This window comes from Cavia porcellus, unplaced genomic scaffold (genome assembly GCF_034190915.1).
Source record: "Cavia porcellus strain 051 isolate PalLab524CR breed Dunkin Hartley unplaced genomic scaffold, mCavPor4.1 scaffold_6, whole genome shotgun sequence".
Lineage (NCBI taxonomy): Eukaryota > Metazoa > Chordata > Mammalia > Rodentia > Caviidae > Cavia > Cavia porcellus.
Window position 1 is genome coordinate 21,337,361 of NW_026947489.1, and position 13,655 is coordinate 21,351,015.

General features: G+C 43.6%; 1 protein-coding gene across 1 annotated transcript in view; it reads left to right on the top strand.

Moving 5' to 3' along the window:
- Fanci (FA complementation group I) overlaps positions 1-13,655 on the top strand; it is a 57,370-nt gene that overhangs the window by 40,500 nt on the left and 3,215 nt on the right. Inside the window, exons 21-34 of the mRNA XM_005006286.4 lie at positions 552-734; positions 810-931; positions 1,639-1,803; positions 2,531-2,710; positions 4,367-4,530; positions 5,060-5,139; positions 5,946-6,062; positions 6,937-6,988; positions 7,954-8,081; positions 8,168-8,236; positions 8,415-8,508; positions 8,808-8,995; positions 9,996-10,049; positions 10,128-10,187. Coding sequence (XP_005006343.1) covers positions 552-734; positions 810-931; positions 1,639-1,803; positions 2,531-2,710; positions 4,367-4,530; positions 5,060-5,139; positions 5,946-6,062; positions 6,937-6,988; positions 7,954-8,081; positions 8,168-8,236; positions 8,415-8,508; positions 8,808-8,995; positions 9,996-10,049; positions 10,128-10,187 — 1,656 coding nt within the window. The remainder of the gene's footprint in view (positions 1-551; positions 735-809; positions 932-1,638; positions 1,804-2,530; positions 2,711-4,366; positions 4,531-5,059; positions 5,140-5,945; positions 6,063-6,936; positions 6,989-7,953; positions 8,082-8,167; positions 8,237-8,414; positions 8,509-8,807; positions 8,996-9,995; positions 10,050-10,127; positions 10,188-13,655) is intronic.

The window sequence follows — 13,655 nt, forward strand, 5'->3', positions numbered from 1 at the left end:
GAATCTTGAACAGGTTATTTTTTTCTATTCTTATTATTTAGTTTCAGAAACACAAGCAAAACGACAAAAACTGAAACTCCCCACCCTAAGTGACTTAGAACTCATGGCAGGTGAGGTGGGAGGGAGGAGTGTTTGAGTTGTCCTATCCTGTCTTTCCTTTGTGCCTTCTGTGCTAGGAGATATCCCAGCTTAGATGTGAGGTGCTGTGTTTGTCTCCCAAAGAGTCCTTCACCATATACCCATATCTTTAGAATGACCCTGGGGCTCTGGAGCTAGAGATTGTGAACTTCATGCCTTATGTAAAATGAAAGACAGCACTTCTGCTGTCACGTTCTGAACTGCCATCTGCTACCTGTGAGGCTGGCTCCTTTGGGAAAGGTTTAGAAAACACACCATTGTTAGTTAAGTTGCTAATTCAGATGAACTTCATTTATGATATTAACAAATAACTTAAACCTCATCTATAAGGATTTTTTGCTGAGTATCGTTTCATAGATTGTCCCTTAACATTTAAGAATATTATTACTTATTTAAGGTATTGTTTTCTACAGGATTATCTGCTGTGTTACATTCTGCATTGCTTGACCTGGTATAAGAGCAGAGTGCTGCCCCTCCAACAGGGAGATGAGGAGGAGGAGGAGGAGGAAGACGAGGGATTCTACCAAGAACTCGATGATATGTTGGAGTCCATTACTAATAGAATGATTAAGAGTGAGCTGGAAGACTTTGAACTGGTAATAGCGAAGTCTTTAGGTATATCGAGTCAGGGAGTTTTAGTAGCTTATTAATTTTTTATCTTGTGTCTTTAGGATAAGTCAGCAGATTTTTCTCAGAATACTGGTACTGGCACCAAAAACAATATCTGTGCATCTCTTGTGATGGGAGTCTGTGAGGTTTTAATAGAATATAATTTCTCCATAAGTAATTTCAGGTAAGGTATTGTTATGACTGCACTTAACAGTTTGTTGAATACTCCAGTATCTATATATATAGAAGAGGCTTTTTAATTCTAGCAATATGTTAGGTGTTCCATAGACCACAGGTGATAATGTCTCTTAAATGGATACCTTGCCTAAAACCAAACCATGCTCTTTCCACTAGAAAAACACCAAAGCTTAGTTACCTCTTTAGCAGTATTCCATTTATTCAAAATTCCCCAGATTCTGATTCAAGTACTCCTGATTTTTTGAGTATTCCAGGTTTTAATAGAATTTTTCTATTAGTGTTAATATTGGACTTTCATGCTCTGCCTTGACTGGTATAAATAAGGAAAGATGAAAGATGTGATAGATCACTGTGATCTGGGAATGCTGTTAATCATTTTTAATGTTATATGTAATATATAAAGTACAGCATTAAAAATATTGTGCGAGACGTGGTGGCACACACCTGTGATCATAGCACTCTGAGGTGCTGAGGTAAGAAGACCCAGTGAGGCCCATCGGGGCAGCTTAGCGATTCAGTGAGCGCCTGTCTCAAAAAGTGAAAAGGGGGCTGGAGAGGTAGCCCAGCATGGGGGTCCTGGGTTCTGCCCCAGTGCTAGAGGAAAAAAGATTGTGATTTCCATATTACTGTCTGTAAAAGTAAGCCACGATATTCCGATGATTGACCTTGATACCTCATTTTTCTTTCGCACAGTAAGAATAAATTTGAGGATGTCCTGAGCTTGTTTATGTGTTACAAGAAACTGTCCGATATCCTTAATGAAAAAGCTGGTAAAGGCAAAGCTAAAATGACCAACAAGACACGTGATAGTTTTTGGTCCATGAAGTTTGTGTGTGATCTTCTCACTGCTCTTTTCAGGTAAGGTTCTGTTTGCAAGGAGGATAGCAGCGGGGCAGAGATGACATTGCCTGCCCAATTTCACTTGGACCACCCACGTTTAGAGGCTCAGTTCTTACCAGATACTCAGTAAGAATATAGGAAGTGGTGTGGTTGGGTTGGGTTTGATTTTGTTTTTTTGAGACAAGGTCTTGTTCCATAGTCCAGGCTGGCCTTGAACACTCTGTGGTGGCCTCAAATTCATGGCGCTCCTCCTGCCTCAGCCTCCTGAATGCTGAGATCACAGGAGGCACCACCACGCCCAGTTGTCAGGAGGTTTTAATGTTCTTAGAATGAAAGTAGGACAGTCGTGGGTCAGCATTTAAAGAGGTACCTCAAGTTACTAAGGATGGGTAGGAACTGGAGTAATGAATGAAAAGAGAGGGATCAATTCCAGTAAAGGGTTGTAAGAAAAGCTACCTAAATAGTTTGAACACAACAGATTAAAAAGAAAGAAAGGAAAAGGAAGGCAACCAAGAAAACTAAAAGACTGCCCCTGAACTTCTATCGAAGTGCAGAGGACTGGGGAGGGCCGAGCAGACGAGGTGAGGCCGAGGATGGCTGTGGAAGTCCGTGGACTGCCTGGAAAGCCTGCTGTTTGGTTCTCCGCTGCTGCTCTTCTGAGCAGTGCCTAGAAAACCTAATTTCAGACCCAGATACAGGACCATGAGGGAATGTTGCTTGTTTCGTTTTGTTTTTCTCTCTCTAGGGATAATACCCAAAGCCATGAAGAGAGCCTGTCTGTCCTCAGGTCTAGCAATGAGTTCATGCGCTGCGCAGTGAATGTGGCCCTGCAGAAGGTGCAGCAGCTAAAAGAAACAGGGCACGTGCGTGGCCCTGACGGCCAGAACCCAGACAGAGTCTTCCAGAACCTCTGTGACATGACGCGGTGAGCCACTCCCACACTCAGAAACCGCTTGCTTGTGTGCTTTCCCCAAGAAAAGAAATTGGGGATGAGAATAGAACTGATTTATTGAAAGTGAGACAAGATTATGCCATGCGCCTGTAATCCTAGGAGCCTGGCAAGCTGAGATAGGTGAATCACAGAGTCGAGCCCAGCAAGGACAACTTAGTGACTTAGCAACACCCTGTCTCAGAATTAAAAATAAAGGCTGAGGACGAAGCTCAGTGTGAGGGCCCTGGGTTAGGGGTATAGGGGCAGTGAAATTGCAATCACTGGTGTTAAGTCTTCTTTCTAGTTTTGCTTTGGTGTGGTTATCACTAAATATTTAGTAGAGTGTCTAAAATGAAAAGATTGACCACACCAGAGTGTTGCCATAATTGTGGTGTGGAAGAATTTGAGCTCCTACACTGTCAGAATGTAAATTGATATAACCATTCTGGAAAAAAATGTAACAATTTTCTTTTACTAGCTATGTTTGTGCTATATAATATTTACACATCATGGGGTATTGGTGACAACGTCTTAAAATGTTATACAACTAAATAATCTGCTCTTAGCCAGGTATGGTGGCACATGTCTATAATCTCAGCATTTGGGAGGCTGAAGCAGGAGGATCACTGAGTTCAAGACTCAGCTACAAAGTGAGTTCAAGGCCAGCTTGAACAACACAGTGAGACCCTGTCTCAAAAAGACACCCCCCCCCCCGCAAAGCCTGCCCATATTCCTTTTTGGTATTCACCCAAAAAGAAATTAAAGCAGCTGTCCATATATTTAGCCCTGTACGCAGAGGTTCGTAGCATCTTTACTTGTAATAGCAAAATTCAGAAAAAACAAAACAGACACATGAATAAACTGGCAAATGGACAGGCTGTGGTACAGTCAGCCATAAAACAGAGTAGACCGACCCACGGAACAAGGAGGGACTCTCACAAGCATGTACTAGACAAAGAGAGCAAGGCTCAAAAGGTTATGGAGGGAATGATGCCACTTGTTTTTTTCTGCCCAGTATTGGGGATTAAATTCAAAACCTTCACACTGAGCTATCTCCAGCCCTTTTATTTTTTGTTTTGAGAGAGGCACCAAGTCACTTCATTGTCCAGACTACACTCAAATTTGCCATCTGCCTGCCTCACCACCCAGAGTCCTAGATATTGGGTGCGCCACCACACCTGGTAAATGGCACCACTTTTAAATGATAGTTTGTAAAAAGTGTCACTACAGAGATAGAAATTAGATTGTTGATTGTTTGGAAATGGGAATAAAGGCTTGATTACCAGGGAACACCAAGGAACTTTTGGAGTGAGGGAAGTATCTTGAGAGGAGATTTCAGACCTGTGTATTTTAAAAAATTCACAGACCTTTTCACTTGCAGGATACAAAGTTGACTCTCTATAAATTTACCTTAAGGAGCCTGCCTCTAGAAATAAATTTCTTGCGGGCATGGTGGTGGACTCTGTAATCCCAGCACTCGGGAGGCTGAGGCAGGGGGATCATTGCGAGTTCAAAACCAGCCAGGGCTATAAAGTTCAAAACCAGCCAGGGCTATAAAGTGAGCCCAAGGGCCCCCTGAACTGCATAGCGAGACCCTGTCTCAAAAAGACAAAAAAAGAAGAAAGAAAGATGTTTCTTGCTCCATTTCAGGGTCTTTTTGTGGAGATACACTTCAATTCCTACTTCTGTGGAAGAGTCGGGAAAGGAGAAGGGAAAGAGCATCTCGCTGCTGTGCTTGGAGGGTCTGCAGCAGATCCTCACTGCTGTGCAGCAGTTGTATCAGCCCAGGACTCCCGAGTTCCTCAAGGCTCTAGGTAGGCATCTGCTCCCCCTCCCCGCTTCGATTCTCTTTTTCACCTCCTAGAGGACACCCAAGAGCTAGGGAGTGACAGCCAGTGGTCTCAGGAGTAAACTCAGGCATTTGCTGGGTGCATTTAACCACAAATAGTGACTGGAAAATGGAGTATAGTATTAAGAAGTTGCAGAATTTGAGCTAGGCATGATGGCACTTTGGGAGGCTGAAACAGGCAGATTGCAAGTTTGAGCTCAGATTGTATTATAGCAATTTAGTGAGACCTTGCCTCAAACTAGAAAAAAAGGGGGAGGGGCTGAGGATGTGTCTCAGGGTTTAATCCCTACACCCCCCACACACACAGGAAAGGGGAGGGGAAAGTGAGAGGGGAAGGAAGGGAGGAAGTTGTGGCATTTTAGAAATATACTGAAATCTGTCTTCATATATTTTGACTGTAAAATCTGTCTTCATATATTTTGACTGTAAAAGCCATTAAAGGTCCAAAAAGGAATGAGTCAGTTTCAAGGATAACAGTTCTTTTCTATTTCCAGAAGTCACCGGTAAGGAAGGAGAAGACGATGCGGAAGTCAGTGTTACTGAGAGAGCAGCGTTCCAGATCCGACAGTTTCAGGTGAGAAGCCTGGGCAAGCTGCTGTGCTGATCTGGACACTTGCAAAGGACAGACAGTGAGCAGGTTGCACAGGAAATCACTTTCCCGAGTCATGCCAGCAAGAGCACTTGGATCTCAGAATGAGAGGTAATGCATTCAAAAGGGCCCTAATGAGGCCATGGATTTGGCCACCCCAACCTGCAGAACTCATTCATTGTCTTCAAGAATCTCTGGCCAGGGATTTGCTCAGTGGCATAAGTGCCTGCCTGACAAGTGCACGATTGTGAGTTCAATCCTCAGTACCAAAAAAAAAGAAAAAAGAATCTCTGCTTGAGGTGACATAAAGAGACAACTCGGAGCCCTTCAAACTCAGAAATGGCTGCTGGTGTATATATGTAGCAGAAAATGAAAAGGACAATGCCCTGCTAAGCTTACATTATAGTAGGGAGAGACTGAGAAATAACAGAATACGTAGCATTTTGGTTGTTAGGGAATGTGTGTAGGGAATGCTGGGCTTGGGCATGGTCTACACCTTTGGCCAAGGGTCCACAGAGATGAAAACTGCCAGAAGTTGTGTGCCACTTTAGTCCTGATGTACATTGCACAGGGCCTTGGAGAAGAAAGATTTCATATTTTTAAGAACATTTGCAGCTTATACTTGAAAACAGAACTACTGTTCAGTCCAACTTTATGTTCACATTTTATCCTCTCAGTGATTTGGTGACTGAATTCTTTCTGTCCCGGTCTTAGGAATCTCTGGCCAGATGCCTCTTCTCCCTGATAAGAACATGTCTGCTCATGTGCCTGTGCATGCTTTCCTTTTTCAGAGGTCCTTGTTGAATTTACTTAGCAGTGAAGAGGAAGGATTTAACAGCAAAGAAGCGCTCCTCCTGATCTCTGTTCTGTCCACTTTGGCCAAGCTCCTGGAGCCTCTATCGCCTCAGGTCTGTGCTGCTCATTCATTGCATTTTAGCAATCCTCAGAAGGCAGGTGATACTGCTTTGCCAAAGTATGTGTTGGCAAATCCTCCTAAAATATAACATATTTAAAATATTATTTCATTATGTACCCAAGTTAAGTTTTTAAAAAAAAAACTTGTGGGTAAAAGGAAAAAAGTGTTTTTTCCTATATCATATTTCTACCATAACATACAACCACTTAAGGGCCAGAACATACTGCTTTTGTCTGGCTGCCATGAGCAGGAAATTGTAAACACTATAGAAAAAAACCTCATGCTTACGGTTGGTGTTTTTACTACTTTTTTTTTATAATCCCCTGCTGCTAGGGATTGAACCCAAGGCCTTCATAGAGAGCTGCATCTCAGGCCATTTTTTATTTTGACATAGGGTCTTACTAAATTACCCAGGCTGGGCAGTGTTGCCATCCTCCTGCCTCAGCTCCCAGAGTTCTGGGATTACATGGAGGTACCATCACTCACAGCTTGCCTTTGTAATCCAATCTTGATGTTTCCTAAGGTGAAAGCATGTTAATTATGAAGAAGGATATCCAGCAAATAGACTTCTCAATAAAGTTGTGTGGTACTGGTTTGGGAAGAGTTCAGTGAAGGATGATTAAGTCAGAAAGGAGGATCAGACAGGATGCAGACCCAGGACTTTGGGCCCTTAATGTGGACATGGACATCGAGAATCAAAGCGTGTTAATAATTCTCTTAAGTTTGGGTATATTTTTATGTTCTCATTACCACTTTAGGCACATATTTTGGAAGGTCATAAGCCCAGAGCTAAAGTCCAAGGACTCTTCTTCTAATAGCAGTTACCTTTAGCATGTTTCTTACTATCTGAATGATCTGTCCTTTAGTTTGTACAGATGTTATCCTGGACATCTAAACTTTGCAAGGAAAACAGCCAAGGTAAATAACCTTTTACATTTCCTAAAAGCTTCATATATAATCATCATCTCCAACCAGTTTTTAGAAAAGATAAGATACTCCCATTACACATTCACCAGAGTGATCAGCATAGAGAAGGCACATAATGGTTACCAAGTGTGGGCGAGAATGTAGAGCTGCTAAGTGTCTCGTTCACTGCTGGTGACAGTGTAAATTCATGGAACTGTTCGGCAGTATCGACCTGCTAAAACTAAACATACCATGACCCAGCAGTTGTACTGCCAAAGCAAATTTTGGCAAAATTTTGTGGAAGAATTCTCACAGCAGTACTATTTCAGTAGGTAAAAATCAACCCTGAGTGATGTGTACATCAGCAAAACGGATGAAGGAATTATGGTGCTCTACAGCTTTTTTTTTTTATATCAGGGATTAAACTCACAACTTCATGCTTGCCAAGAGGTGCTTATGCCACTGAGCTAAATCCTCAGCCCTAATTATGATGCTATAAAGTGGAAACCCACACAGCACCGCAAACAGACTGACTACACCTGCACATATCAACACGGAGAGGATTTCACAAACAATGCAAAACAAAAGCCAGGCATAAAAAAGCATATACCGTGTGATTCTGTTTAGATATACTTCAGAATCAGACAAAACTCATCTGTGGTGTTAAATATCAGGATAGCACTGTCTTTGGTGGGGTGGGAGGTAGGAGACTAATAATGTGCTAGATGTGATAGCTTGTGACTCAGTGTTGGTGACTAATAGTGGTGACTATTAGCTCTTTCTTGAGCTCATGGATAAAGGGGCCTGATTGCATGAGAGCTGTCTGGTTGCAGTATGCAGCACTGGAGCATGATGAGCTGTGTTCTGGCTACACACACACATGCACGCGCGCGCACACACACACACACACACACACACTCTTTCAGGACCTGAGTAGGTTATAATTTACCTTGAATTTTTTTCTTTCATTTCCATAGAAGATGCCTCATTTTGCAAGAGTTTGATGAGCTTGTTCTTCAGCCTGTATGCTATGGTTAAAAGTCCTGTCACCCTGCTGCGTGATGTGTCCCAGGATATCCACGGGCAGCTGGGAGACATAGACCAGGTACTGCAGCCCAGGTTGTCCTCTGGGAGCGGAGCTGAGGGCCCAGCCCTATTGGCTTTGGGTCTTACTTCTCTTTTCCTCCCCAGGATGTAGAGGTGGAAAAAACAAACCACTTTGCAATGGTGACTTTGAAAACAGCTGCCCCCACTATCTGTGTAAGTGCTGATCCCAGTCCATGAGAAACACATCATTTCTTCCGTTCTGCTTTGAGTTGTGAAGACTCAGTTGCGTAGTTTGTGTCCTGGGGCCTGGACCCCACCTGCAGAAGCCATGGTTCTGTTACCACAGCAGCTGCATGTAGTGGCTCATGCCAGGTATTCTTTTCTCTCACAGTTACTTGCTCTGAATCAAGCTGAGAAGGTCCTGGAAGAAGTAGACTGGCTAATCACCAGGCTTAAGCAACAAGTGAGCCAAGAAACCCTGTCAGGTAAAATGTCTTTAGGTGGCGCTCCAGGAATTGTGATGAGGGCAGAATCTAAGTTGGACTCATGAAGGTATAGAGCCCTTGAGCTAGATTCCTTATTATTTTTGAGCTAAATTCTGATGCGATGAAAGAAGGAGAAGGTAGTATGGTTTGTGGCGGCGTGATTGTTGATTCACTCTGCATCACGAACGCTCTTTTCTGTATCAGATTTCTAGTTGATAGTATTTGGTTAATGTCTATTTTCTTTACTATTAACTAGAAAATACAACTGGTTGAAATATACCAATATTGTTTCTCTTCAGAAGAGGCCTCTTCTGGAGTAACCCTACTAAACCATCCCACTGAGAAAGCCATCATCATGCAACTGGGGACGCTTCTGACATTTTTCCATGAGCTGGTGCAGACAGCCTTGCCTTCAGGCAGCTGTGTGGACACCTTATTGAAAGACCTGTGCAAAATGTACACCACCCTCACAGCACTCGTCAGATACGTGAGTGTCTGAGACGCAGGGTTCCCCCACCACCACCACCTCAGCTTGATCCTGGGCCCCGGCTAACAAGGAGGGGAGGCTGGGATGGCAGCCTGCCGCTGAGAATGCCTGGGAATGTGGCTCTTGGCCCTGTCTTTGCAAGTCATGGTTTCATGTCAAGGGACAGTCCTCTGCAGAAGCCAGGAGAAAATAGTTGATGGGATTATTCTATGTTTTGTTGGTTTGGGTTTTTTTGGTACTGGAGTTTGAACTCATGATCTCACACTTACAGGCAAGTGCTTGAGACACTGAGCTAAATCCCCAGCCCCAATGATGGGATTATTCTAAATCTGCTTTTAGAGCCTTATATTTCCTTGGCATGTAAGTAATACCGAGTTGTGAGAGAACTCTTTTTCAAATAATTCTTTTCTTGAGAATCTTGGCCAAGTCTGACACTAAAGTCACCCTGTTCTCACTGATGCTTTGAAGATCATTCATTGCAAGAACTAAGTGAAACACTTGCGGTGTTCTGGTTCTCAGCAGATTCAGAAGGTGATAGGAAGTAGACAGTTTAATTCTACCAGTGATTATATTAAATGCTTAGAAAGGCTTAGACCAACCCACCGTACCATACAGCACTGTGGCCATCTCTGGAGTGCAGCTTTAGGTACATGGATGGCTGTGGCTACGAAGGTGCTGTAACGTTAATACTAAGAGCCTCTTCCCTTTATTTGTATTCTTAGGGAACAGCCTAGTTGTTGGTTTGCTAAGATACAAAGATTCTTAACCCAGAGGGTTTTAAAGCAATGAACTGAGCAGATTAGAAGCAGAAACCCTTCATTTCCTGCTGTCTGGGAAGCTTAGGAGCTTTGGAGGCAGGGAAGAGAAAGCCTGTTCTCGGCTTCTGTATGGAGTTTTCTTTTCCCTGTCTAGTCAGTGATGAGTCACACCCGTAGCTTCCCTACAGTCACCTGTGCTTCATAGGATGCTCTGTTAAATCTGGGAATTTTTTTGTTATTAGTATCTTCAGGTGTGTCAGAGCTCAGGAGGAATTCCAAAAAATATGGAAAAGCTGGTAAGTTGAGAATGGCTTTCCTAAGAATGGGAGAGCATTTTATTGCCACAGTTACACTGATTTCCTTCTCTGCTGCAGGTGAAGCTGTCTGGTTCTCATCTGACCCCCCTGTGTTATTCCTACATTTCTTATGTACAGGTAAGTGGTTCAGAGACAGTATCAAAGTTGATCTGCAAGAAAGGGTGTGTGTTACCAAGGAGCTGCTTGTCACCTGACTTGAATTGAGGTAAAGTTTCTTCCCTACTTACCGTAAGCCACAAGTGCCCACGTGAGATGAATCCAAGACTTAAAGAGTTTGTAGCAATGAGGTTTTTATTCATACCAAGGAAATCATTTTGATTTAGAGAAAGAAAGCATGTGGTATGTTTGCTTTTGCTTTGTCTCTGACTTGGTTCATTTCTAGGTGACTGAAAGTCTGCCGTCGGGCATCCTGAGTACCTGTGACAGCAGTCACTTGAAGGCTGAGGTCACATGGCTAAGAGAGCAGCAGCCTCCGCTGGAGATGCAGTGTTATGAGCTCCTTCTATCATTTGCCTCAACTCACTCTAAATTAATGAAGTAACAGATTTTCAGGGTTTGGAGAAATTTTAAGTGTCATATGGTTATAAATACTATCAAGTCCTTACAGCATTTTATCTGTACTGTTTGTTTAAACCAGAATTTTAACCTTGCCACCGTTGACATGTTAGGCCAGATAATTTTTTGCTGTGCAGCCTGTTCTGTTTATGTTGGGATATTTAGCAGTATCGTAGACCCCTCTACCTACCAGACTAGTAGGAGACCTCCCAATTGTGACAGCCAAAATTGGCCAGAAATTACTCTATGACCTTATGGGCAAAGTCACTCCTGGCTGAGAAGCACTCCCTTCAATACATAAAGTAATAGGAGGCATACTGTCTCCTAAGGTCACTTATTTTGTGTCTTCAATAAATGACCTGGCAGCTGTCAGTGATCTTTAGAGAATGGATCACCAAGAGTCAGCTTTGGCTGAGATCCTGTTAAAGCAATGGACTCGTGACCATTTCGATAATGGTGCTTCAGTTGATTACCCCCATCATTACATCCTCCTGTAGGCTTCACCTATATAGCCCAGGCTGGCCTCAAACTCAAGGTGGTCCTCCTCCTTCAGCCTTCCAAATGCTGGGATTACAAGCATGTACCACCCTATCCGGCTCCCAGTTAGCTTTTATTTCCAGTGCTTTCCTTTAATCTTGTCCAGATGCTGGCTGGCATGCTTTTGTCAAACCTCATGGCTGTAAATTTTTATGTGGTTGCTGTTCTGTCAGGTCTGTCTATACAGGATATAACTCTATTTCTGAATTGGGATTTTGAGCTTCTAGTCTCCACATTCTTGCTAATGCTTGTAAGGCTGCATTTCACGAAGTATCCTGTATAGCCTAAGACAGTTGTTAGACACTTGAGTTCATATTCCTTGTCTTAGAGACTCATGATGCTCATTAGCTTATTAAAGGTCTCAAGAGGTCCACTAGTATGTTCAATGGTAGTTTTCAAATTCGAGAACTTAAAAACAGAAAATAACATTACTGTTTGGCAGAATAGTGTTCCAGAGTTCAGCTTGGGAAACACTGCTGTTAGACAATATTTAGCAACCTCGTTATAAGCCAGAAGTCACTGCATCTGTCCATGTTAGAACTGAGAGAGACCCCTTGCCTTGTCCCTGTGTGGTTCAGTTCTTCTCATGCATTGCCTCATTCGTCCTTCTAGGCTTTGTGATTAGAGTGGTTAATTGAAATGTCCAAGAACTGAGAGCTAGTAAGAGGCCGCGCTGAGACTTGACCCCAGCTAGTTTGGCTGTACACCAGGGATCAGAAGGCTTTCCTAAAGAGCCATATAGTAAATGTTCCAGGCTTTGCAGGTCATAGACTGTCACACCTATTCAGTTTTGCTGTTAAAATATAAAAACTCCCAGAGAAGTACACAAGTAGTAAACGTGCTGTGTTGCAGTGAAAATTTATTTTCAGAAACAGATAATGAGGGGGCTGGAGATTTAGTTCAGCGGCATAAGCGCCTGCCTTACAAGCAGGCAGTCGTGAGTTCAATCCCCGGTACCGATAAAAAAAGACAAAAAAAAAGAAACAAATGAGGGCGGGGGTGGTAAGCACTTGCCTAGGGTACCTGAGGCCCTGGGTTCAATCCTCAGTACCACACCGCCACAAAAAAAGAGATAATGGGCTGGGTTTGTCCTTTGGGCCGTAGTTTGCCAAAACCCACACCACTGTAAACTAATTTGCTATTTGTAAAATGTGGGAGGGTTGCAATTTGTGTTTCCGACCCCATTCTCAAGCATTTTCTTCTGTGAAGCATGAGATACCTTGGAGGTTCTGTTCTTTTTCCTAAACTATACAAAAATCAGCTTCCTGTATCCTCTGGGCATTTTCTCCCTTCTCTATCTATATTTGCCTTAATACCTACCTGCATGCAGGCTAACATTCTTCTCTTTGTGCGATCTACTTAGTGCATGACTCAGGCTCCCGCCCGTGGCTCCATTAACTCAAGCTCTTATGTGGAAGTGGGGATTACACTTGCCATGCCTTCCAGAGCTGTTCCTCTCTTGTGGGTCTTGTCCGTCATCCCTGCCCCCCCCCCCATCCCTGCCACCTGAGCTCTTATTGGGAAGAAGACACTGAAAATCAATGTACCAAAGCTTTAGCATCCTGCCAGGTTGCAGGCCTTCAGTGATGTTCTCTTTCAGCTCTAATGCCCTTTTCTGGGTTTTGTTTCCCTATTTTTCCCCATGGCTGTATTTTTAGTACTTCCGACATCAGCAGGGATGGGCAACAGACAGGATTACATTCACAGTCTCGGCAGGGTACATCCTGGGTGACAGCTCTGGAAAGATGGCTCGCCCCTGCGGTCAGGGGAAGTCTGTCTGGCTGATTCCCTCCCCACTTCTATCGTCTACCCTGCCTTCCATGGCCAAAAGTAGCCATGTTACTGCAGCTCTGTGGAGTCTGCTGTCCCTTACTTCCCAGAACAAAGCATGTGACTGACTCTCCTGCCTCCGGGGGTACAGCTTCTCTGCACTTTCTGGTCACAGTGTGGGGTAGTCTTTTTGGTCTTCAGTTTTGGCATTGCTGGGTAGGGCTTCCCACTTGCTGGACAAGTGTTCTACCACTGAGTTGAATCCCCAACCCGAGGTCTTTTTTTTTTCTTTGTCTTACTGCTGAGGAATGTGGCATGGTGTTTTCCCCTCAAGTCTCCTTCAGGTGGTGATTCTGTTACCTTGTCAGGATCCTTTCCTTCTTGGTTATCAGGTTTTCTTCTTCAGGAGCTGTTTATTCCCCAGTAATCTCCAGTGCAGGAAGTGTTTCGGTGGCCCTTTCTACCCTTAATGTGCAGATAATCACACCATCCCTAAAGCACATCTGTGGTAGCCTCTAATTGGGAAGTCTGTGGTTCTGGAATACTTCCTGTCACTTATGGAGCCCTTTTAGCTGAGAGTCCAGCAGGAAGGTGCCTGTCCCTGCTACCACCTTGTAAGCCACTGTACTGCCTTAGCTGGCCCAGGACAGTAATGGCTGTCCTGCCCTCTATTTCTGTGTGTTACCTCCAAGAGCAACAGGTCATGTACTGTTAACCATGAAA